This window comes from Myotis yumanensis, unplaced genomic scaffold (assembly GCF_028538775.1).
Source record: "Myotis yumanensis isolate MYYU_CA2020_CCGP unplaced genomic scaffold, mMyoYum1.0.hap1 SCAF_2, whole genome shotgun sequence".
In the NCBI taxonomy this organism is placed as follows: domain Eukaryota; kingdom Metazoa; phylum Chordata; class Mammalia; order Chiroptera; family Vespertilionidae; genus Myotis; species Myotis yumanensis.
The window spans coordinates 45407613-45431160 of NW_027223753.1; the positions used below are offsets into that span (position 1 = coordinate 45407613).

The 23548-nt window shown below is 37.2% G+C and overlaps 2 protein-coding genes across 2 annotated transcripts in view; one reads left to right on the plus strand and one right to left on the minus strand.

Moving 5' to 3' along the window:
- The window catches only part of ALG6 (ALG6 alpha-1,3-glucosyltransferase), a 41355-nt gene extending 23114 nt beyond the window's left edge, over positions 1–18241 (plus strand). Inside the window, exons 8-15 of the mRNA XM_070405272.1 lie at positions 2720–2905; positions 3711–3846; positions 5908–5993; positions 7391–7475; positions 10801–10871; positions 13223–13291; positions 13393–13591; positions 17879–18241. Coding sequence (XP_070261373.1) covers positions 2720–2905; positions 3711–3846; positions 5908–5993; positions 7391–7475; positions 10801–10871; positions 13223–13291; positions 13393–13591; positions 17879–18076 — 1030 coding nt within the window. The 3' untranslated portion in view covers positions 18077–18241. The remainder of the gene's footprint in view (positions 1–2719; positions 2906–3710; positions 3847–5907; positions 5994–7390; positions 7476–10800; positions 10872–13222; positions 13292–13392; positions 13592–17878) is intronic.
- A 4350-nt stretch (positions 18242–22591) lies between these two features.
- Positions 22592–23548, minus strand: part of ITGB3BP (integrin subunit beta 3 binding protein) — a 56647-nt gene continuing 55690 nt past the window's right edge. Inside the window, exon 9 of the mRNA XM_070403360.1 lies at positions 22592–22926. The gene's annotated coding sequence lies outside the window, so the exon portion shown is untranslated. The remainder of the gene's footprint in view (positions 22927–23548) is intronic.

Below are 23548 nucleotides of genomic sequence, written 5' to 3' on the forward strand. Positions count from 1 at the left end.
GCACTGACCACTAGGGGCCAGACGCTCCAACCGGTAGGTTAGCTTGCTGCTGGGGTCCGGCCAATTGGAATTGAGAGAGATGGGCTGGACGTGCCCTGGAACCCTCCTGAGTTCCTCCCCAGATGACCAACCTCCTGTGTCCCTCCTCGGCCCTGATCACGCACTGGTGGCGTCCCTTGGCCTGGCCTGCACCCTTTTGCAATCCAGGACCCCTTGGGGGTTGTCGGAGAGCTAGTTTTGGCCCAATCCTGCAGGCCAGGTAAAGGGACCCCATTGATGCACAAATTCATGCACCAGGCCTCTAGTACTAATATAAATAAAAGAAAAGCAAATTGTTTACAAGATTTTTAAAGCTATATTTACTTAGAAATAACACAAATACAGACAAGTGCACTATATATAAATGTGCAGTTTAGTGAATTGGCAAACTCTAACCTGTGTCAAGAAATTGCACACTGCCAGTATCCAAATCTACACTTTTATGCCTCCTGAGTACTTCTTCCTCCTCCTTTCCCAGAGATAGCTAAGTGCTAATACTGCTATCCCCTCCCCCCTTTTGAACTTTATATATGTGAGACAACACACTAGGTATTCCTTTGTGTTTGGTGTTTTGGGTTCAACATTTTGTTTGTGAGAGTTATTCTTGTAGTTGTATGTAGCTGTAATTTGTTCAATTACATTGCATTATAATATTCCATTGCAAGAATACACATAATTCTATTACTGATAGACATTTGGATGCCTCCAGGTTTTGGCTGTGATGAATTTGCTGCTATGATTACTCTTATAAATGTCTCTGTACACATGTAAATATATTTTTTTATGAGTGGAATTGCTAAGTTACAGGGTATGCACATGCGTAATTTTAGATATTCCCAACTGGTTTTTAAGCATGGTACACCAGTTAACACTTCCATTAGCACTGTGTCAAAGTTCTAGGTGCTCATCTTCACCTATTGTCATTCCTTATTATTTTCACATTCTGGCAAACTTGTAGTGGTATCTTCTCTGTGATTTGAATCAAACTTGAAGCTTTTGGGATTAAGTCAGTTTATAGTGACACACTTTTTAACCACTATGTACTTTACTTTCCTGATTTGTAAAATGGCATAAGAATAACCCTTACTTTGTAAACTTTTTGAGAATGAAGTGGATTAATATTTGTGAAGCATTTAAAGCAGTACTTGGGAAGTATTAAGTATTGTATGAATATTGGTTGCTATTATCATCTGACATTACTGCTGCTGCTGCTGTTACTATTTTTTATTTTGGGGTCTCTGAAATTTCACAGTGATTGCTTAGGCATATGTATTTTGACAATTGTTTTGGACACTCTATGGGTCATTCATCTTGAAGACTCATGTTCTTCAGTTCTGGGAAATTCTCTTATATTATTTCTTTGATAATTTTCTCACTTCATCCTTGAGCTGGTTAGATGTTAGGTCTTTCATCTCCATCTTGAGCATCTCTTTGTCTTTATGGTTTGGAAGATTATCTCTAACACTTCTATTACGTTTCATTTGTTTTGTTAAGCATATCTTAAATTTCAATTCACTCCTTAATTTTTTCCTTACTATTTTCTTAATTATTTCCATTCTTCCAGGGTCAATTTTTCCCCTTTTAATTTTGGTCTTAGGTTTTTCTTCAATGTCTATTTGGTCCAAGAATATTCTAATTTAAGGGTAAGACAGAAGAAAAAAGCTACATGTGAGCTCTTTATTTATTTGATCCACTGTAGGTTAAGTAGGCAGGGAGCTGGCCAGTACATTGTAGGATCCTTAAATTTCAGAGTGTGGAGGGCTTTGTACTGTAGTGTTAATTTCTCCACTAGCTGTCCCAGATGGTTTGTTCTATTTTTTTTGGAGAAATATTCCTTCTTCTGTTGCCTGGGGTGGTAAATGGTTTGGCTGCCAGATCATCTTTGCACAGGAGTGAGGTGGGATTTGATTTCTCCCTCTAGGGATTTTCAGTTAATCCTCTTGTTTTCTTTTCAAAATATTGCTCAAGCCCTCTAACCTACTTGGTGTTTCCAGAGTTCTCCAGGGGCTTGCAGGGTAGACTGGCTCCTTGCTTGCCTAAGCTTCCTCTAGGCTGTGGCTTCATTCATCCTATTTTATTTGTTACCACTTTTCTGTCCTCTTTCTGGCTTCTAGAAATGTGTTGAAATCTTGATCTACTGTAGCCCAACTTCCTGTTCTCTTTATGGCTGTGAGTTTATACTTCAAAAAAATTCTCTATCTTAAGGGGGTTTAGGGAAGGAGAGGAGGTAAACATGAGTGCCTAGCTCATTATTTCGGACTGAAAATTTAATTGTGATGTTGTTTTAATATAACTGTTATTTGTTTATAATCAAGCATTTATATTTATACTGATGCATATTTATAGAGAAGTATAGTGATATCAGTAAATTTTGTCTTTTTTTAACTTTTGAAGCATCATTTTATAATAACTGAAATAGTCTAGCAGAAACAAAGCTATGTGTTAACTATTTAGAGTTATTTTAAAGCTAAACAAATCAGTTGCTGTGTTTAACACTAGATTTTATATATTTGAGGCCATTATTTATAATTTCAAATGTTTATATACATCCAATAACTTCAATTTCTATTTAAATTAGCTTTCATATCTCTTATTTTTAAATTGTGTAAGAAATACACTCTATAAAGTGCAAGATCTACCTCTTTTAATTACTGAGATAATTTCCTTGACACAGGGACAGATATAATTCTGTGAGTCTTGGCTTTGCTCTGTGGGGTGTTCTTGGAGTATCTTGTCACTGGGACCTGCTAGGATCACTGGCATTTTGTTTAGCTATAAATTACAAACAGATGGAACTTTACCACTCCTTGCCCTTTTTTTGTTTTCTACTTGGCAAGTGTTTTAAAAAAGGCCTCAAAGGAAAAGGGTGAGTGGCTTCTAAACACCAAAATTTTATAAAGTTCTCCCGAGTATGTATGTGGCCTGCTACCTGGAGGAAGGTGGTCTTTCACCTGGCCTTTGGGTGATTTCTTACTAATGTGTTGACTATGGAGAGAGTAGGAAGAGAGAGTGTCATGTTCTACATTTACTTTAAATCTTCCTAACTAGAAAAATATTTTGATCAATGTACATTTCCTGCAGGTGATGTGGGTTGGTTTGTTAGAGCATTGCTGTAGGATTTCATCCATTTAAGAGCATGTTAGATTACATACTTATTAGAAATATAATCCTGATTTGACATTTGTCTTCATGGCTACATAGGAATGACATCTAAGTTAAATGTTAATTAGGATGGTGATAGTTTTTTTTGTTAGAGAAGTGCAGATCTTTTTTAAAAAATGGTTTTATTGATTTCAGAGAGAGGAAGGGAGAGAGAAAGAGATAGAAACATCAATGAGAGAGAAACATCAATTGGCTTCCTCCTGCACTCCCCCTACTGGGGATTGAGCCTGAAACCCAGGCATGTGCCCTGATTGGGAATGGAACCTGCCACCTCTTGGTGAATGGGACAACGCTCAATCAACTGAGCCACACCTGCAGGGCGGAGAAGTGCCCATCGTAATGGTTTTGAATTTCTTAACCCTGATTTGAGTAGACTCCCATCTTAAATCTATGTCAGTGGCATAGATTTACCATTACTATACACTTGCATTTATTATATTTAGCGTGGTTCAGCTTTTCTCAGAAGTATTAACTTCTTGGCTCACGGGTTGCCTTTGCTTTTGTTCTAGGTTTGTGCTGTTAGTTAAGCTGGCGTGTACTGTTGTGGCTTCCTTCGTTCTCTGCTGGCTGCCATTTGTTACAGAAAAGGAGCAAACCCTGCAGGTTCTAAGGAGGCTCTTCCCAGTGGATCGTGGATTATTTGAGGCACGTGCACACTCTCCTCTCACTGCTTTCTGCTACCTCCCCTGTGACCGCTGGGATTTCCTGTAGAAGACCCTCAGGGAATAGTAACTTCAGCTGCTCTCTTCTCGCCATCATCCTTGCCAATTATTTAATTCAGTGTAAACCCCTAGCTCAGCTGGCATGTTCTAGTACATTACATGCATTGCTAATATTTATGCCATCATGAGATCCATAATCCAATTACACGTTTTTCTAATGAAAGGGGTCCAGAATGAAGACAGCATGAGAAGTTGCAGCTACAGAGTTAAGAGCTCTGTAATTTCTTTGGTTTATTTTCTCTTTTTAATCTTAGGAAATTACTTTTTAAACTAATAATCATGTTTGCTTCAGAAAGATCTCCTAATTCCTTATGAGATATATAAATACAACCTTCACCCACAGTAATTTCTAATGAGAATCTTTCATTTCATTTAATGCTAGCTTAATCACTCTTGTTAAACTTTAATTACATGGGTAATTTGATGATTTAGACTTAGTAATTAAATTAAACCATTTTTCTGAAACAAAAGGCCCTTTTAATAAAGTTAGACAGAGACAACATATTTATAGATAATTTGCTTTTGAATAAACATTTCTTTTAAAAAGAATTAGAAAAGCATATATATATATATGTAAATTTCTAATATATAGATTTGATCTGTAAGGAGATGGACCCAGCGTTTTGAGACTAAGAGAATTTGGTTTTGTGAAGGAACAAGAATGTGCGACTTGTATGTTGATGGAGATGCTGCTGCTGATACTGATAATCATAAACAGTCACTATTATTATCACCACTTATTAGGTGCCAGATACCTCACCTGATTTTATTTGATCCCTACAATAGTTCTGAGGTATCTATTATACCCACTTTACAGATCAGAAAACTGAGGTCATGTAGGTAGTGTGCGGCAGAGCTGTGAGTCGAACTTTGAAAATTGTGCTCCTATCTTCTTTATATTTTTCTAACCTGAACACTTACTAGTATATAAAGAAAAGTTTGAGCCCTGGCTAGTGTGTTCAGTGGTTAGAGCATTGGCCATCGAAGGGTTGTGGGTTTGATTCCTGGTCAAGGGCACATACCTGGGTTGCAAGTTTGATCCCCAGCCTTGGTTGGGGTGCATGCGGGAGGCAACCAATTGATGTACATCAGTTTCTCTCTCCCTCTCTCTCCCTCCTCCCATCCCTCCCTCCCTCCCTTCTACTCTCTCTGAAAAAGCAATGGGGGAAAAATATCTTTGGGTAGGATTTAAAAGAAAGAAAAGTTTGATTTTCCTTGTAAGCTGCCTGGTTATTTGCCTTGCCTTCTGTTTAAGAGATGGCATTTAGCATGGTAAACATAAAAATGGATATTAATATGTTTGGTGGTGTTGCAGGTCGCCTCCATTCCCTTGTTGCTCTCAGAATCTGAAGAGCATTTTTTTTGATCTTACGGAGAGAAGAAGGGTGGTACAGCTGTCAGTGGTAGTTACTTTCTGGATGTTTTGCCTACACAGCTGTGAGTCAAGCAGCTGTGTAGAGGATGGGTTTCACGAACAGAGAGCTGTAGTTACAAATTTAATTTTGAAAGTGATCCTAGCACAACTGCTAATGCCTTTAAACTTCTTGATTTATTAGCAATTAACTCTTGTCATTGCTAGTAGCTAGGAAGTTATATTAGATAATTTCAGGTGTGTGATAAAACGGGTCACATAATATGTGTTCTACACATTAGGAAAACAAAAAAATTCTAGAAACATTTTCAAAGATGAATAACTTCCTTATTTAGGGATAGTGTGCTGTTCTTAGAAAAATATGAAGTATTTCTTGGGAATGTCTAGATTAGGGTTGGGTAGTGATTTAGATAAACTCCCATTGCAAAAAAGTGAAAAATGCTTATCTGTGTGTGTACATATGCATTAGTTAGAGAGTTTAATCAACTTATAAAATTGTGAACAAAAGCTTTACACCTCACAAGTTTATTTAGAAGTTATGCACTGTACTTTGTGGAGTTTGGTATTTCTTTCAATTATATCAGAATGTAAAACTAACAAATCTCTTTTAAGGATAAAGTAGCCAATATTTGGTGTAGCCTAAGTGTCTTTCTGAAGATCAAGAATATTTTGCCACATCACACCCAGATAAAAATCAGGTAAGAGTCACAAAGTTTGTATATAGTGTTTTGTATGCTTTCCTCTAAAAGAATTATGGTAATATTTCATTTATCTGGCACCATTAGGGAATGAGCTGGTCTTTGTTAGTGAATTTTCCACATACCATTAATCTATCCCTCTATACAACAAAACTCTTTTATTTGATATATTTTATGTGAAAATCTTCCTGGATTGTTACCTACTTCTCTCCTCCTTAATTGGTGAGTATGCTCATCATGATTGAACATATGTTGGAAGAGTTGTGATTTTCAGTGATGTATCAGTCAGGGTTCAACTAAAGAATGAGGAGGGGATCAGTGTGTGTGCGAGCGTGTGTGTGTGTGTGAATTTGCTATGAGGAATTGGCTTATACAATTGTGGGGCTGGCTAAGCAAACTGAAGTCCACAGGCATTCAGGGAGGAATATTTAAAGGGAAGAGCGATTCAGACCCAGCTGCTGTTGAGAATCTCTGAGTTTAGGCAAGGCGTAAGCCCTTTTATTGGTAAAGGGCTTCTAACTGATTGAGTCAGGCGCACTCAAGACTATCTTCCTATAGATTAACTTAAAATCAACTGATCAGGGACTTTTATTAGTTCTGCAAAATCTCTTCCCAGCAGCGCCAAGACTAGTGTTTGAATAACGGGGCAAAGGAGTGTGTGTGTGCTGCCTCCCTCTCCCATACAGTCCTTTCACGAATATCCCTTATAGCCCATGTAACGACGGATTGTAGTTCTTCTGAGCCAAGCTGACACACCACAAAGCCACCAAAAGTGGGAAAATCAGTTACTGTATGCGTTATGATCCTGTGTCAGGGCTTTCGGGGCTGTGTGCCGTGGTACCACATGGCTCCAGATGGCTCTGCTTACGGAGTTCTCCCCTGCCCATCAGCCATCACTAGAAGCTCTAGCAGCTTCTGACTTGTTTTTTTATTTTATTTACCAGGTGCTTGAAAATCACATAATCAACTTTGTGAATTGAGGGCCTGAGAGATTCTCTTACAGTACATTTTATCAATGTTTCTGTTATAACTAGAGCATTTTCTCTTTATACCTGGTTATGTTTTCTTATTTTGAGTCTTTGATAATGGATATTTAGCTGCCTTTCTCTCTTTTCTATAAATGAGACTAAATAGTAAAATAACATAAGCAGCACTTACTACTATAATGTTTTGTTCTATATTATATAATTATGTATATGTTGAAGAGCGTACATATTTCAAGGTGTGGATTTTATTTAAATTTTATTTAGTCTTAAATTTAAAAAGTAAAAATAAACTTTAATTTGAAGTCAATTTAAGTTGATAAGTAATGTGATCCTTATATTTAAAAAAGTATTTGTTTTAGCTATAGGCCTTTACAAAGATAACAAGTATTTTATTTTTTATTCATTTTTTAGTTTTTGTTTCACGTTTTTGAGTCTGCTTCCTGCATGTATAAAATTAATACTTCAGCCCTCTCCCAAAGGATTCAGATATACTCTGGTAAGTTTCTCCTTACTTTAGATACTTAATTCTTGCTGTAACTAATCTTTTAAAAATAGAGGTAATTGCTCTGAACAGGAGGCTTTATTGGGTTGGAACATTCATTTATTTGATGAACATTTATTGAGTGTCTGACATACTTAGGTACTCTTTTTGGCACTAGATTGAGCAATCAGAAACTTTCAGTTTAATTCAACAGTTATTTAAGTTCTGCTTTGTATTAGTCAGTGAGGGAATCCAAACAACAGTGGTGATAGGCATATGCTTAAATAATTATGTGATAGAGCAGATGGTATTAAGTTCTAATTGGTACAGATTAGGTGCTATGACTATGTGGGAACAGGAGTTATTACTTGTGGGCAGATGTTAGACAGCCTCTTAGAGCAAATGGGATTGGAGACAAAGTTTGAAAGCTGGGCAAGATTTGGGATAGGAGGTTATATAGCAGAAGAGAATTCAAGACAGGAGGAAGAGCTTGAAGGTATAGAGATGAGAACCGATAGGGAATGCTCTGGGAACAGCTATTGAACATTGACGTGTGTATGTGTGTGTGTGTGTGTGTGTGTAGAGGCTATGGTCAGAGAGCAGAATCAAACGGATCAAATTGTATAAGGGTTTGAATGTCAGGTTGAATAAGTTGGAGTTGGATTTGTGTGCAAGAGGAGCCAGAAAACGATTTCTAAGCAGGGGAGGGGACAGATTTCTGTTGTAGAAAGATGACTTGTGTCAGTTTGAAGGTGCATTGGTTCTATTTCCTGCAGTTTAGGGTTTCTAAATCCCTCCAGGTTGTATTTCTGTGGCACTTTTACAATTTTGTTCCTGTGTGCATGGGCCTATAAAATGACATTTAAAAGTATCTTTTAATATGTCCAGAAAATTTGGTTTATGAAAACAGTAAGTCAGTGGACTTTAGAAGGGCACAACATTTTAGGAATTAGGGTTTCGATTCTGGGACTGCCACGTACTTACATTGCATTCTAAAAAACAAGCCATAACATAGCATACTGCTGAAATACTTCAAAAGTGCCTATCAGTACCACAATGTAAAAAAGATAGTTTCATGTTCTTCTCTTTTGATTACCTTTTTATTGACGTTTTCTGTTGTTTGATTCTGTGAATGAACTCTGAGCACACTGAGTCATCTACGGTTAATATTCTATAGGACTTTTAGAACAGAGGGATATGGTTAGTAATGCTCCGATGTCTTCAATAGGCCTAACTTGAAATATTTGCAAGTTTATATCAGATTACGCTATTTCTCTAGGAAATAGCATGCTAAATAAAGGTATATTTCAAAGATAATGGAAAGCAATTTCAGTGTTTGAGTAACTGTGGCAGCGCTAGAGATGATTACTTTCAGGGATTATAAGCCAGAAAAAACATTTTCTCTCTCTGAGTTTCCTAATTTTATTCTGTTTTAATACAAGCCACTGTGTTTAAAAAACAACAGAAAGAGACTTATATTAATGACTTTTGTTATTTTTGTTGGTAATGTTTTGAATTCTTACTAAATTCTTCGAAAAGCTTTAAAAATATTTCTCATTTTAATTTCTTTAAAGTGTTTTCCTTTCCATGAAGATTGAATTATTCTCAAGTCAATTCTCCATATAAGTCTGTAATTGAGGTAATTGATGGTATGAATACTAACATATGAATAGCAGCAAAATGACTTATATTTAATTCACTCAAGTAGTACTTACTGAGTGCTCGCTAATGTGTCCAGTCCTTTTCAAGGTACTGGCATGTGTGGGAATGACAGCAAACATCCCTGCTCTCTTAATTCTGGCAGAAGAACTACAACAAACAAAATAAATCGGTTAACAAGAAAGTATCTGGGAGTAGTGAGGGCTATGAAGAAAACAGTGGTATGTGAAAAGACTGCGGATGGGCTTGGTTAGGGGGCATTACTTTAGATTGAGTATGGGAAGGTCGTTCTAGGGAAGTGACATTGAGCCTAGAACTGAGTGGTCGACCAGAAACAGCCAATCACAAGAAGATCTGGGCTCTGACTTGATGAAAGCAACTTTTTCCTTAAGGCAGGAACACATTGGCATGTTTGAGGCTTAAAGGCACAGGTGTGAAGTGCTAGTGTGAAGTGAGGGAGGAAGACAGCAGTAGACTGGAAGAGGAAGGCAGGACCCGCATGACGCAGGAGGGAAGCAATGGAAGGAATTTAAATAAGGAAGTTTACATAAATGGGCATGGTGGCTGGCTGGAGAATGGATTGGAAGGAGGCATGAGTGTTACCAATTAGGACGTATTGCAGCAGTCCGGGAGAAAGACGGGGTGGCTCAGACCACTCTTCTATCAGCGTCAGCAGAGGGAAGGAGAGAAGTGGGTGGGTATCATATTTAGGAGGTGGTGTACAAAGGATTTGCTGATGGATTGGATGTGTAGCATGTACAAGGTAGTGACCCACATTTTTTACTTGAATAACTACATTTGGATGTATACTGATGTCTGATATTCAGAATATAAACTTCTGAAAATGGGTCTATGTAATTTTTTTTATTTAAAACCCCAAATAGCAAATGATTACTTTATAAGACATTTATTTTTATTGAAAAGCACATTTTATTTTAAAATTAAATTGATTGTGGTGCCATTGGTTAATAACATCATACAATTTTCAGGTGTACATTATAATTCAACATTTGTGTACACTATAGTGTGCTCACCATGCGAAGTCTAGCTTCCTTCCATTCCCATGTATCTGACTCCCTTTACCCAGTTCCCCCTCCTCCATCCCCTTTCCCGCTGGTAACCACCATTCTGTTGTCTGGATCTATGTTTGTTTTTGTTTCGTTAGTTCATTTGTTCTTTTTGTCTTATATTCCACATATGAATGAAATCATATATATATATATATATATATATATGAATGAAATTATTATGAAATACTTAACATATTTTATTGAAATGCATCTTTTAAAAACACTGAAACAGATTTGTTTTGCCAATTTTAGATTTTGACCTCCTTTTCCTTCATGCTTTTTAATTTAAGTTGTCAGAGATTCCAAGGGAGGATTAAGGCATGATTGTTGTATCTGAAGTGTTTAGTACTTTTATTAATAACTGAGTCTCAATGAACTTACTTTATATGGTTAAGTATAGTGTTATAATCAGTTTTCTCAAAAATATGTTGACTATATAGTTGAATGAAATATTATGCATATTAGTGCTATGTATATATTTTCCTTCTAGATAGAAGCCACATTAAACTTTAAAGTTTTACCTGAAATGATTTTTATTCAGATTCATAATTAAATTGCAGTTATATTTTGTAAGCTGTTATATTTCATTTCCCTTCTTTTTTTTCTTAAAGGTTACCTGTGCACTATCATTCTTTTTATTTTCTTTCCAAGTACATGAAAAGTCCATTCTCTTAGTATCATTGTAAGTAAAAATGTTTCAAGTATTTAATTAATTATTATCCTATATAATAAAAGCATAATATGCAAATGGACGGAACAGCGGAATGGCCAGTCACTATGACGCACATTGACCACCAGGGGGCAGATGCTCAATGCAGGAGCTGCCCCCTGGTGGTCAGTGTGCTCCCACATGGGGAGCCCTGCTCAGCCAGAAGCCAAGCTCACAGCTGGCAAGTGCAGTGGTAGTGGCGGGAGCCTCTCTCGCCTCTACTGCAGGCAGGCGGTAAGGAGCCAGGGGTCCCGGACTGTGAGAGGGCACAGGCCGGGCTCAGGGACCTCTCCTCCCCCAGTGCATGAATCTCATGCACCGGGCCTCTAGTGCATTTATAATATATAAATCAATGTATTACATATAATTACATAAGTATAAAACACAACTATGCAAATGTTATATAGTTGTATAAAGTTATTTCATAAAATCATACTTTTTTCAGTTTTACTTCTTTATATTTTAAACTGAGAATATTTCATAGAATTACTACCGATAGACTTATTTCTTCCTATATATATTCTGTATGCTAATAAAATATGTCTTCCAAAGATTGGAGTCTCTTTGTCATCTTTGCCTTTTTCATTTTCATACCTATTCAAAGCCTTGTTCTCTCCATTCACCTCTTTAGGGGCTTTCTTATGTTGCCTAATTTCTATTTCTTTTGTCAAAACCTTTGGTTAGGCCCTATTGGCAATCTCTAACCAGACTACTTTGTTTTAGGAGCATTAATTTTTCCCCCCTGATCTTCAGAGAAATTGGGTGACAGTTAAGGGTATATTATCCCAATATTAAAATAGTATTTGCCTAGAACACATTGGAATACTTGAATCCCAACCCACAACCACTCTACCCCTCACCCTGTTCATAGGTTCCTGTGGAAGATATGTACAGAGTGATCAATGGCAAGTGGGAAGTGGAGCTTTGCACTAAAACCACAGTGCATAGCTTTATAGTAAGCTGGGCTGGCCTGTGTGGAAGGCTTCTTTGCTTTGTACAAAACAGTCTCAAATTAGCTTGATTTCATCCTCCAAAGTCTAAACCTGAGTTACTACTATTATATGAGGCTAGGCTGACCGTACACACAAATCTCATGTGCCAAGAACTAGGGAGAGGTATTTACTTTCAAACATAGATTCTCCCTAGAATTTCTACCCCATAGAAAGGCAGCTCATTCAGTGATCCGTAATCTGACCATTCAGATTAGCTCTTGGGCCCCGAATACTAGATAATACTTGTAAGACTTTTTTCAACTACATAACAATACAAGATATTATTTCAATTACACATAAGAAAAAAAGTTAAATTAACCATTTATTCAAGGACAGAGGTGAGACTAGGACTCAGGTCTCCTGGACAGCCCCCTCTCCCTCCCCCTTTTTTGTAGTATGTTTTTATTGATTTCAGAGAGAGGAAGGGGGAGGGGGAGAGAGATAGAAACACCAATGATGAGAATCATTGATTAGCTGCCTCCTGCACACCCCCTACTGGGGATTGGGCCACAACCTGGCATGTGCCCTGACTGGGAATCGAACCATGACCTCTTGGTTCATAGGTTGATGCTCAACCACTGAGCCATGCTGGCCAGGCCCCTTCTTCTTGAGCATTATTGCCACAGTTGAATCCAGAGGTAATGGGTCTGAGGTTGGTGGTAAGGAGGTCACAGAGTTTGCACTTATGACCTTAAACCACTCTTCGGTAAAGTCAGTGGCTCCATTTCTTGGCATTACACTTCCTGTTCCTATACTATTGCTCTTTTCATGTAGCCTCTTCCTATTGTTCCCCCCCTCTCTTTTCTTTTATTCTACAATCATACACTTGTTTCCCTTTATAGTTCTTCTTTGCCTCTGTTGTCCTCTCTTCAGTGGCAGATGATCCTATTACAACTAGTTTTTAGCTGAGTAATATGTAACATGGAAGGTCATAAGAAGTATGAAAACCACTATTCTGGGAATTCATTTCATATTTACCAAATATGAAATATATGAAGCAGCTCTCTTTCTCTGTTTAGATCAATTTATATGATTCTTTTTTTAAACTACTTTTGTATGATAAATATTCCATCGGTGGACTGAATTCTGGAATCACTTTTCCAATTATGAGGAGTTGACACCTTCTCTGTATTTAGACTCATTTAATTTGGATTGATGGTTATAAAAAAAAATGAATCAGTAGTCCATATGAAGACCTTGATGGCTGTTTTAAAGTTTTTGGTTTTTTAGCTACCCTGAAAATAAGACATAAAATCTCTTCATATTTTTTACGAGTAAGAGTTGAAATTATATTCTATAAGATTAAATTATTTTTTTTCTTTATCATTTTAGACCTGTCTGCTTAGTTTTGAATGAAATTCCTTTTATGTCTACTTGGTTTTTACTTGTGTCAACATTTAGGTGAGTCAAACCAGTTTCCATATAATATTTTCAGTATAGTTCTTATAAACTCATTTAAAATGTTTTTACAAAGTGATTATGGTTTTTATTTTCCCTTATAGTATGCTACCTCTTCTACTGAAGGATGACCTCCTAATGCCCACAGTTGTGACAGTGATGGCATTTTTTATAGCTTGTGCAACATCCTTTTCAATATTTGAAAAGACTTCAGAAGAAGAACTACAGTTGAAATCCTTTTCCGTTTCTGTTAGGAAATATTTTCCATGTTTTACATTTCTTCCCAGAGTTATCCAACGTTTGGTAAGTTGTTTGGTTTTTAAGGAATGGTTCTTAGCTTCTGCCGGTACCACACTGTCTCATTTACTACAGCTTTGTAGTTTCAAAATTGAACACATGGGTCCTCCAACTTTGTTCTTCTTTTTCAAGATTGTTTTAGTTTTCTATGTCCCTATTCTGTTTCCATATTATTTTTAGGATCAGTTCATTAATTTCTCTAAAAGCCCAGCAGAGATTTTGAGAGGGATTGCTTCAAATCTATATATTAATTAGTGGAGCATTACCACCTTAAGATTTTTGCCATCCAAACCATGGACATAGGGTGTGCTTCCATTTATTTAGATATTCTTTAATTTCCTTCAAAAATGTTCTATAGTTTTCAGTGTACAAGTTTTACATGTTTTTTGTTAAATTTATTTCTAAATATTTTATTCTTCATGATGCCTTATAAATAGAATTTTCTTAATTTCATTTTTATAATGTTCATTGTTACTGTATACAAATACAATTTACTTTTTTAAATAATGAACTTGTATTCTGTGCTATAAATGTTTAGTGGATTTCTTACGATTTTTCTATATATAAGAATATGCCATCTGCAAATCATGATGGTTTTACCTCTTCCTTTCCAATCTGGATGTCTTTTAATTTCCTTGCCTATAAATTACCCTACCTAGAATTTCTGGTACAGTGTTGAATACAGTGGCAAGAGTAGACATCTCTTCTTCGTGATTTTATGGGGAAAGCATTTAGTCTTCCTGCATTAATTAGGATGTTAGCTGTGGGTTTTTTTTTTTTTTTTATAAATGGCCTTTATTTGGTTAGGAAGTTCTTGGAAATTCTTCTGTTCCTAGTTGAGTGTTTTTATCATGAAAAGGTATTGATTTTGTCATATGCTTTTCATATATCTAATGATATCATCATGTGATTTCCCCCCTTTATTCTATTAATGTGATATATTACATTGATTTTTGTATATTGAATTAACCTTGCATTCTTGGGATAAGTCACTAACTCATAATGTACAATCCTTTTTTTAAATTTTTTTTTTTTTTTTTTTTTAGAGAAAGGAAAGGAGAGAGAAAAAAAAGAGAGAGATAAAGATTAAGAAAAACAATGATATGAGAGAGAAACATAGATTGGTTCCCTCTCACATGCACCCGGACTGGGGATCAAACCTGCAAACTGGATATGTGCCCTGACCAGGAATCAAACCCACCATCTTTTGGTGTATGGGACGATGCTACAACCTAGCCACACTGGTGTACAATCCTTTTTATATACCACTGGTTTGGGTTTATCAGTATTTTATAGAAGACTTTTGCTCCTATGTTCATAGGGATATTGATCTGTGGTTTTCTTTTCCTGTGATGTCTTTTTCTGGTTTTGGTTTTTATTTTTAGGTATGGTAAGCAGTGATGTCCTTTTTTCACTCCAGATTTGGGGAATTTGTACCTTCTTTTTTTGGTATTAAATATATTTTTATTGATTTTAGAGTGGAAGGGAGAGGGAGAGAAACATCAATGATGAGAATCATTGAACAGCTGCCTCCTGCACATCCCCTCCTGGAGATGTAGCCCACAACCCGGGTAAGTGTCCTGACTGGGAGTCGAACTATGACCTCCTGATTCATAGGTTGACACTCAACCACTGAGCCACGTGAGCTGGGCTATTTCAGTATTTTTAAATATACTAACTTTTTTGTTAATTTCTCCTTAATTTTTGGAGGGCATTTTTGCTAGAAAAATTGTCTTTTTCTTTTAGCAACTTGAATGTCATCCATCCCAGTGCCTGTGGCCTCCATGTTTTCTGATGAGAAGTCAACCATTACTCTTATTGAAGATAGCTTTGACATGTATTTTAGATTTAGATGTTTATAGATACCCAAGTGGAGATAGTAAGGAGCACTTGAATATATGCATCTGGAATTTAGGGGAGAAGTCTGGGCTGGAGACCGTAATCCGAGTCTTTGGCATAAAAATAATAAAGTTATGTCACTGAATGAGGTCACCAAAGGTGTGATTATAGATTAAAAAGACTTGCCAGACCGGTTTGGCTCGGTGGATAGAGTGTCGGCCTGCGGACTGAAGGGTCCCAGGTTCGATTCTGGTCAAGGGCATGTGCCTGGGTTGCGGGCACATCCCCAGTAGGAGATGTGCAGGAGGCAGCTGATAGATGTTTCTCTCGTTGATGTTTCTAACTCTCTATCCCTCTCCTTTCCTCTCTGTAAAAAATCAATAAAATATATTAAAAAAAAAAAAAAAAGACTAACTACTGAGCCCTGATCAAGTACAATTCATAGAGATAGGGGGCACAAGAAGGAACTAGCATGACACCACACTCTCCTAATTTCTTCCCGCTAGTTAATCCCCCATGAGAAGGATTAGCTAGCGGGAAGAAATTAGGAGAGTGTGGTGTCATGGAAGCCAAGTGTTTCAAGGATATGGGAATGTTGTGCTTTCAGGTGCTGCTGGGGGATCAGATAAGGCAGTAAGAACTGAACATTGGATTTCGTACAGCGGAGGTTATCGAGGATCTTTGACCAGGGCGGTTTCGTTGGAGTGATTGGGATGAAAGCCTAACTGGTGTGGGTTCACCAATGAATGAAAGAATTGGATGCAGCAAGTTCTTTTGGGAAACTTTTCCGTAAATAGGAGCAGACAATGGGGGTAATAGGTGGAGTTTGTTTAAAAATGGGAGGAATTTTAGCATGTCTTTTAATACTGATTCAAATATCATGACATTTTAGTCAGTCCCACATTTCTTAAGCTTATTTATTTTTATTTTGAAAGTACGTTTATTAAACCTGGGAGCAATGAAACAAAGGAGAAGCAACAGGAGAGAGCCTAGGCAGGGCTGCTGTCAGCTCACTGGAGAGTCAGAGAAAAGGGGCCTTGGGAGAAGGTTCAGGGGGTTAGCCCGGAATGAGGGGCCATTGCCCATTGCTCCCCTGCCTGCAAGTCTTGTGGGGTCTCTTAACGTTTAGGAGATGCACGCCTGTGGGGGTGAAGAGGGGAAGGGAAAGGCACGGTGTGCTCATGTGCTTTTAAGTTCAACTTAAATTTCTGAATGATTTCAATTCAGAAATTTTCACTCCCTGCACAACTGACTCAGGGATTTTCCCTTTGGAGGATACTTGCACCCTGTTTGTAAGTCTTTTTGGCTCCCATCCTTCCCACTCTTCCATCTGGAATGATCATTGCATTACTCTCTATTCAGGTCTTAGCAATCCCATCATAATACAGCCATTAAAGCATCTTTTAGGGTTCTGTTTATGTCCCACCTCCTTCATGAAAGTCAGTGACTACGGTTTCTTACTGCTTGCTTTCTACAATCACTTAAGCAGCTTCTGTGTATTTATGTACTATGCTAGGGATAAAATAAATAAGGTTTGGCTGGTCCTTGTCTTAAAGGAGTTCATAGTCTCTAGAGCTATACTGTCCAGTACAGTAGCCACTAGACACATGTGGAAATCTAAACTTAGCAAAATTAAATACAATGAAGAATTTAGCTCCTCACCTGCAGCAGGCACCACTTCAAATGCTCAGCAGTCACATGTGGTTAGCCCCTGCTTGTTTGAAGTTCACAGATACAGCACATGTCCATCATTGCAGAAGTTCTGTACAGTGCACCGGTTTCCAGAAAACTGACTGCTACGTACTTATAATGAATGCAATCATTATTTTTACTCTTCATTTTGGCAGTTATTAAACTGTGGCCGTGCGATTTTATTTAACTAGTTCATGCATTTCCCCTGATTAAATGGAAAACTCTTTGAGACCAGAGGACATTTTCTTGCACATGCTCCACCATGCTTACTAAGTACTAGCTCATTGAAAGTGTAGTGAACATGAAATATAATTTTCCACTTGCCATGGACAACTTTTTCCATAAATGGGTTCTTAGGTTAGCTTAGAATTTTATATCCTGTAAGGACTTAGGGTCATGGAGCATGCTGTGAATTTAACCTTGACGGGCAATTATGTTCCAGGTAACTTTCTTCAGTGCCTGGGTGGTATGAAATATAAGACAGGGGTTCTTAGACTTTCCCTACGCATTGGAATCACTTGGAGAACTTTAAAAAAATACTAAGGCCTACCTCAGAAACTGATTTAATTGGTCTTGGGTATGGTGTGGGCACTGAGTTATATCACCTCAGCTGATCCTAACTTGCAGTCTAGGTTGAGATCCACCATAAAGAGATTGTACCCCCCAACCCTACCCTTCAATTCTACTGATTTACAGCTGCAAATTTAGTGTTACATTAAAATTTCTTTTATATTACTTCATAATACGTCTTTCTCCTTGCAGTTTCTTATGTCAACAATCACCATGGTCCTTCTGACATTAATGACTGTAACGCTGGATCCTCCTCCGAAGTTCCCAGACTTATTTCCTGTTTTGGTGTGTTTTGTGTCCTGCTTGAAATTCCTGTTCTTCTTGGTTTACTTTAACATTATAATCATGTGGGATTCCAAAAGTGGAAGAAATCAGAAGAAAACCAACTAGCTCTATCTCCAGACAAATGTGAAAATGTTAACAGTGCTAAAAAGTTTTGTGAAGTTTTTGCTATGTATAAATAAAATGATCATTTTTGAGTATTATGGAATTATAGGAAACAATGAAAAGTCATTTTTATCTACACAAATAAAGTATTTGGGGACCAAAGCCCAATTGAGGCTTTTATTTTCTATTCACTGGCCAAGACATACTGGAATTTTGTTAATATTCAGTTATTTAAGTGGGAAAACAAAAAAATGCCTTTCGTTCCAGTATTTATTTAGAAAATGTACTCTATAATTCGTTGTCTTGTAAAAAATCTACAAATACAGCAAGTTTAATGGAGGAATTTAGCCCGCCCCCCTCCCCTCTTTTTTAAAGGAAATTCCTAATTTTGGTATTTAAATGTAATTTTCTTGCCCTGCCAGGTAGCTCAGTTGGTTAGAGTGTCATCCCAGTATACCAAGATTGTGGGTTCGATTCCCAGTCAGGGCACATATAAGAATCAACTTGTGAATGCATAAATAAGTGGAACAAGTTGATGTTTCTCTTTTCCCCTTCACCTCTCTTTAAAATCAATAAATATTTTAAAAATACAGTTTTCTTTACATTTTAGAATGCAAGTAATGTGTATTCTTTACATGTGCAAATTTGATTTTTTTTAACAAGGCAGAAAGATTAAACTTATTTATTGCCAAGAATGTTGATTTACTTTAGTGTAATTAAACAATGAAGTTTCCTGAATTTAAGTCTAAGTGGTTTGAGTGAAGTCTTTTTATTTCTCATGAGCACTAGGTTCTAAGCTTTCAGGATCACTTTATGTTAAACGCCCTAATGCAGGATTTTATCCTGTTATTTTTTATTTTAACACTAGAGGCCCAGTGCATGAATTCATGCACGGGTGGGGTCCCCATGGGATCGGGGAAGGCTAGGAGGCTATCGGCCCTCCGGGCGGGTGGTAGGACACCCTTGCTGGCCTGGGATCTGGATCCATCCTGCTAACGTTCGCACCGGTTGTCGGGAGCCACCTGGCAGCTGCTTTTATATCCTTTCTTCCTTGTGGAATGTCTAGGGAGGGGAAGCAGCCCCTGTGCCTGAGGCCGACTTCCAGGAGGCCGGCGCTGTCAGGATCTGCTGGCAGTGCTGGTCCGTCAGTGCCTGGCCCATTCTCCAGAGATTGGACCTGCAGGACTACTGAGGGAGTGAGTGGCTGCCGCTGGGCTGGTGGGCCGCCAGGACGGGCCAGTCAGCTGAGTGGCACTCCCACTGTGGGAGTGTACTGAATACCAGGGGGCAGCTCCTGCGTTGAGTATCTGCCCCCTGGTGGTCAGTGCATGTCATAGCAACTGGTCAACTGGTCGTTCAGGCTTTTATATATATAGATGGTTCAAGGTTACCCGTGCCATAGGCATTGACTTCTACCATGCTTCATGTTAACTTGGCCTTGTTATTACTCTATCACTTTATATTAGCAGAAGCCCATATTTACTCTAGTATTCCATTGGCAAAAAAAATGTATTATATCCATGTTGGAGTTTCTCATGTAAAGATGTGTTTTCTTTAATCTGTGATAAAAATAAAACAACCACTATCCCATCAAAAAAAATATATATATTTTCATCCTCACCCGAGGATATTTTTCCATTTCCATTGCTTTCCAGAGAGTGAAAGGGAGGGGAGGAGAGAGAGAGGAATTGGGTGCCTCTTGCACGAGCCCTGACAGGAGCTGGGGATTGAAGCTGCAACCCAGGTACATGCTCTTGACTGGGAATTGAACCCACAACCCTTTGGTCCATGGGCCGACATTCTAACCACTGAGCAACACTGGCCAGGGTCCATCAACATACATTTTTAATGAATATATCTATTACCTAAGACAGCATGAAAGCAAATTAGCTAAGTGGTGGTGTATTTTAAAACAATGCAAGCATAAAGAAAATCTGGTTTTTGACATTGACAACTATAGGCTGTTGCAAGAAGGTATGTGTCTGATAAAGGGAGTGGGTTTAGACAAAGAGAAAATCAAGAAGTATTTCTTTCTCAAAGTAAATGTGCATAAAGACTCAAAGGGCAAGTCCGCAGAGAAAAGCAGCCTTGAGTCACTGCTGAATCAGCAGGAACATCGCTGTCCATGGTCACCATCTGTAAGCAGTGTGCCCAAATGACAGCATCTTGGCTGGCTGGTGTAGTCTTATTTTTTTACTTTTTGTAATAGTGTACTTGTGTTAGCACAGGGTGTTGATTTAAGTCAGTGATGAGGGAATTCTAACTTCTGAATAACTGGAACAGAGAAATGTTATTTGAAAATAGAAGTAGTATATAAACAGTAAAATAGAATGTGCCCATATTCAAGGTATCTTATAGGTAAATTCTGTAAATAAAATATTTTCCAGAGGATTTAATCTAATGTTACTTACATTGTAGCTTTCATGGAGATTTATAGCAATTACCTAGAGTCAAAGGTCTCTTATCTCTGTTAGAAACCACTTGAAGAAGAGTCAACTTTGTACTTTGAGAGATTTAAGTTCCAAAATATCAAAAATGTCCAGTGATGAATTAAAATCACAGAAATAGGCAATTCTGTCAGCTACACCCAGGATTATAGGGATGTTTTAATACAAAACATTTAGGTTTTATAAAAATATTAAAGATTTATCACTTTCTTCACTAATATACCTGTCAAAAATAAACCCTTCTAAGTTATTTTCAACTTCATTTTAGAGGGAAGGGCTGTTTCTGAGAAATGCAGTTTTCTCTGTTGCCAATAATTTTTTGCTTCTTAAAATGAAGAGAATAGGGTGTATGTTCATGTATCAAATATGAGGCACACGAAGTCATTTTGCCTTGAGCCCACAGGGAGGGGAGAAAAATCCCCGATGTAGCATTCTGTCCAAATGATGAACCACAACTAAGGGAGTGAAACATTCACAAAAGTCAAGGCAGCCCAAGGAGCCTCTCTGTTCAATAGAGACAGAGTAAGAGATGGATAGGATGCAACTAAATAATGGCTGGAGTAACACAATGGTTTCAAATCTCAATTGGTCTTTTTTCTGTTATGTTCACTGGAAAATCAGGGCCAAGTGTATCCACCCCCCACCCCCATATAAACATTAGTTTTGTGTGTGGATCTTTCTGCTTTGTCCTTCATGTGGCCTCCAAGGGTGATAAAGCGAGAGTCATCTGATCTACAATGAAGAGAACTGAGAAATGATTCTTAGCAGACCCAGCTGTTCTGAAAGGCAAAAGCTTAGTATATCAAGAGGTCAAATATACAGTAACTGATTTAATAGCATTAAGCACATACCTACATAACTTGGATTACATATGAAACCAATCTATTTCTTAACTCTTTATTTCCTTACTAAAGTAGGTTTCTTTACATGTTTTGGCTTACATTCTAAGGTTTTCAATGCTAGAACACAAAGGAATGATCCTTTTTGGTATATTTTAGGTAATGTTCTATAAGGCTGTGTCACAAAGTGTTCTTAATATTCTTAATATTTAGCAGACCGATTATCTCAAAAACTTTATTTAAATAGTACTAATACATTAGAGAAGGCAATTAGGCTTAATTGGGCTACTGTTTAGTATTTGTCATTTAAATTAATAATATTTTTAAAAAATAACTTCATTTTAAGAGGTGAATTTTAAATTTCTCTAAATGGTAATTATTTTCAACCCCAATTTGTTAAATTTTAAGATGTTCAAATAGTATTTTTATTTTTATGATACACTGAATTAAATGACATGGTAATATCCTATACAAATTTTGTTAAAACTTAGGTCAAGTACCAAGGAGTAACATTTACCCCCTATGGGGAAATCATGTTATCAAGTTATAACATATTCTGTGATTCCTCTTCTCCTTTATTTTTTTAAAAATATATTTTATTCATTTTTTTACAGAGAGGAAGGGAGAGGGATAGAGAGCCAGAAACATCAATCAGCTGCCTCCTGCACACTCCCCACTGGGGATGTGCCCGCAACCAAGGTACATGCCCTTGACCAGAATCGAACCTGGGACCCTTGAGTCTGCAGGCTGACGCTCTATCCACTGAGCCAAACTGGTTAGGGCATCTTCTCCTTTATTTTGTGATAGCACAAACATGATGATATAAAACAACACCATAGAGAAACAGAATTAATGCTTCAAAATAATTTGGAGGGGATCACATACTGCCCCATAAGAAAATTCTCTTCTTTAAATTCAGTGATTTGCACAGTTCAGTTTAAAAACAACTTCATATTTAAATGTCTATTGAAAATGCATCTGGTATTTTATAAAAAATGTGTGAAAATTTAAAAAATTTTAAAATATTTTTTCTCTACAATAGAAATAACTATAGAGTATAATAAAAATTCACCCTTGAGATAATAGCTACACAATAAACTTCTGGATAAATTTTTAAAGTTTTAAAAAGAATCTAATTAATACACATCTGGTCCTTAAATGGAACAACTGGTACCTAATTCTACTCACCATTAGATTTAATGAGTTTTAAAATATACAGCTTACCAAAGGTGCCATTTTCATAAATGCTTTATTAAATCTATCCACAAATGCTAAAAGTATACAGAAACATACATGATATAGAATAAAAGTCAAGATACTTGTCTACATGTTGGCTTATTCATTAAAGGGTCAAGAAGAAATGTATTATTTACATTGAGATTATCTACTGGTGTGTGTAGAAAGTTTAAATTAGCTGCAAGAAATTTTATCTAGACACGCACCTGCCTAGTGCTGTGATCTGGTATTTACTGGGCAGATTAATTACAAACATTTCTTCTGTTCCTTTAAATATGATCAGGCAGATGCAGAAGTTGGTGTTCAGAGTGAATACACTTCTTCTGAATGCCTACAGGATATAAAAGATGATTATTATTAAATCATCAAGAATTAGCTTCCAAATTAACATGCATCGCATACATGAGATAAGAAATGATTTAAACACCCATTTATCATGTGATTTCATACCTAGTTTAGATACTGGTAATCTCTCATTTGCTTATTTTTGAGCCTTCTAAGCAAGATTCACCTTCAGAAATAATTGTCAATATGACTACTCTGACATAGCACTCCTCACTTTATGTGAATATGGATTTTGACATACTTCTGAGAGTGTCCTAAAACTCCAACAGGGCCTATCGAAAACTCCAAAATTTACATGCCTTTTGTCTATAAGCCTTAAGGGCCTCGCAGCAGGTGTTTCCTCCAACAGCTGCCCCCACCCCCAAAAGACAGTATTTACTGACATTCCTATTCACAGTGTGTCCCTCTGGGGACTCCTAGTGGTGGTAGAAGTTTTTCTCTATTTGGCCTTAGGACCCTTGTGTGAAAGGAAGCCTTTAAAGAAAGCTGTCATTGGCAACTGATGGCATATATTCCCATAGGGCATGTGGACCATTCACTCCTGAAATACCCCTTTCCTTGATTACATTGGTAGTTATGAAGTAACGCATGATGGGCTGCTATTCTTG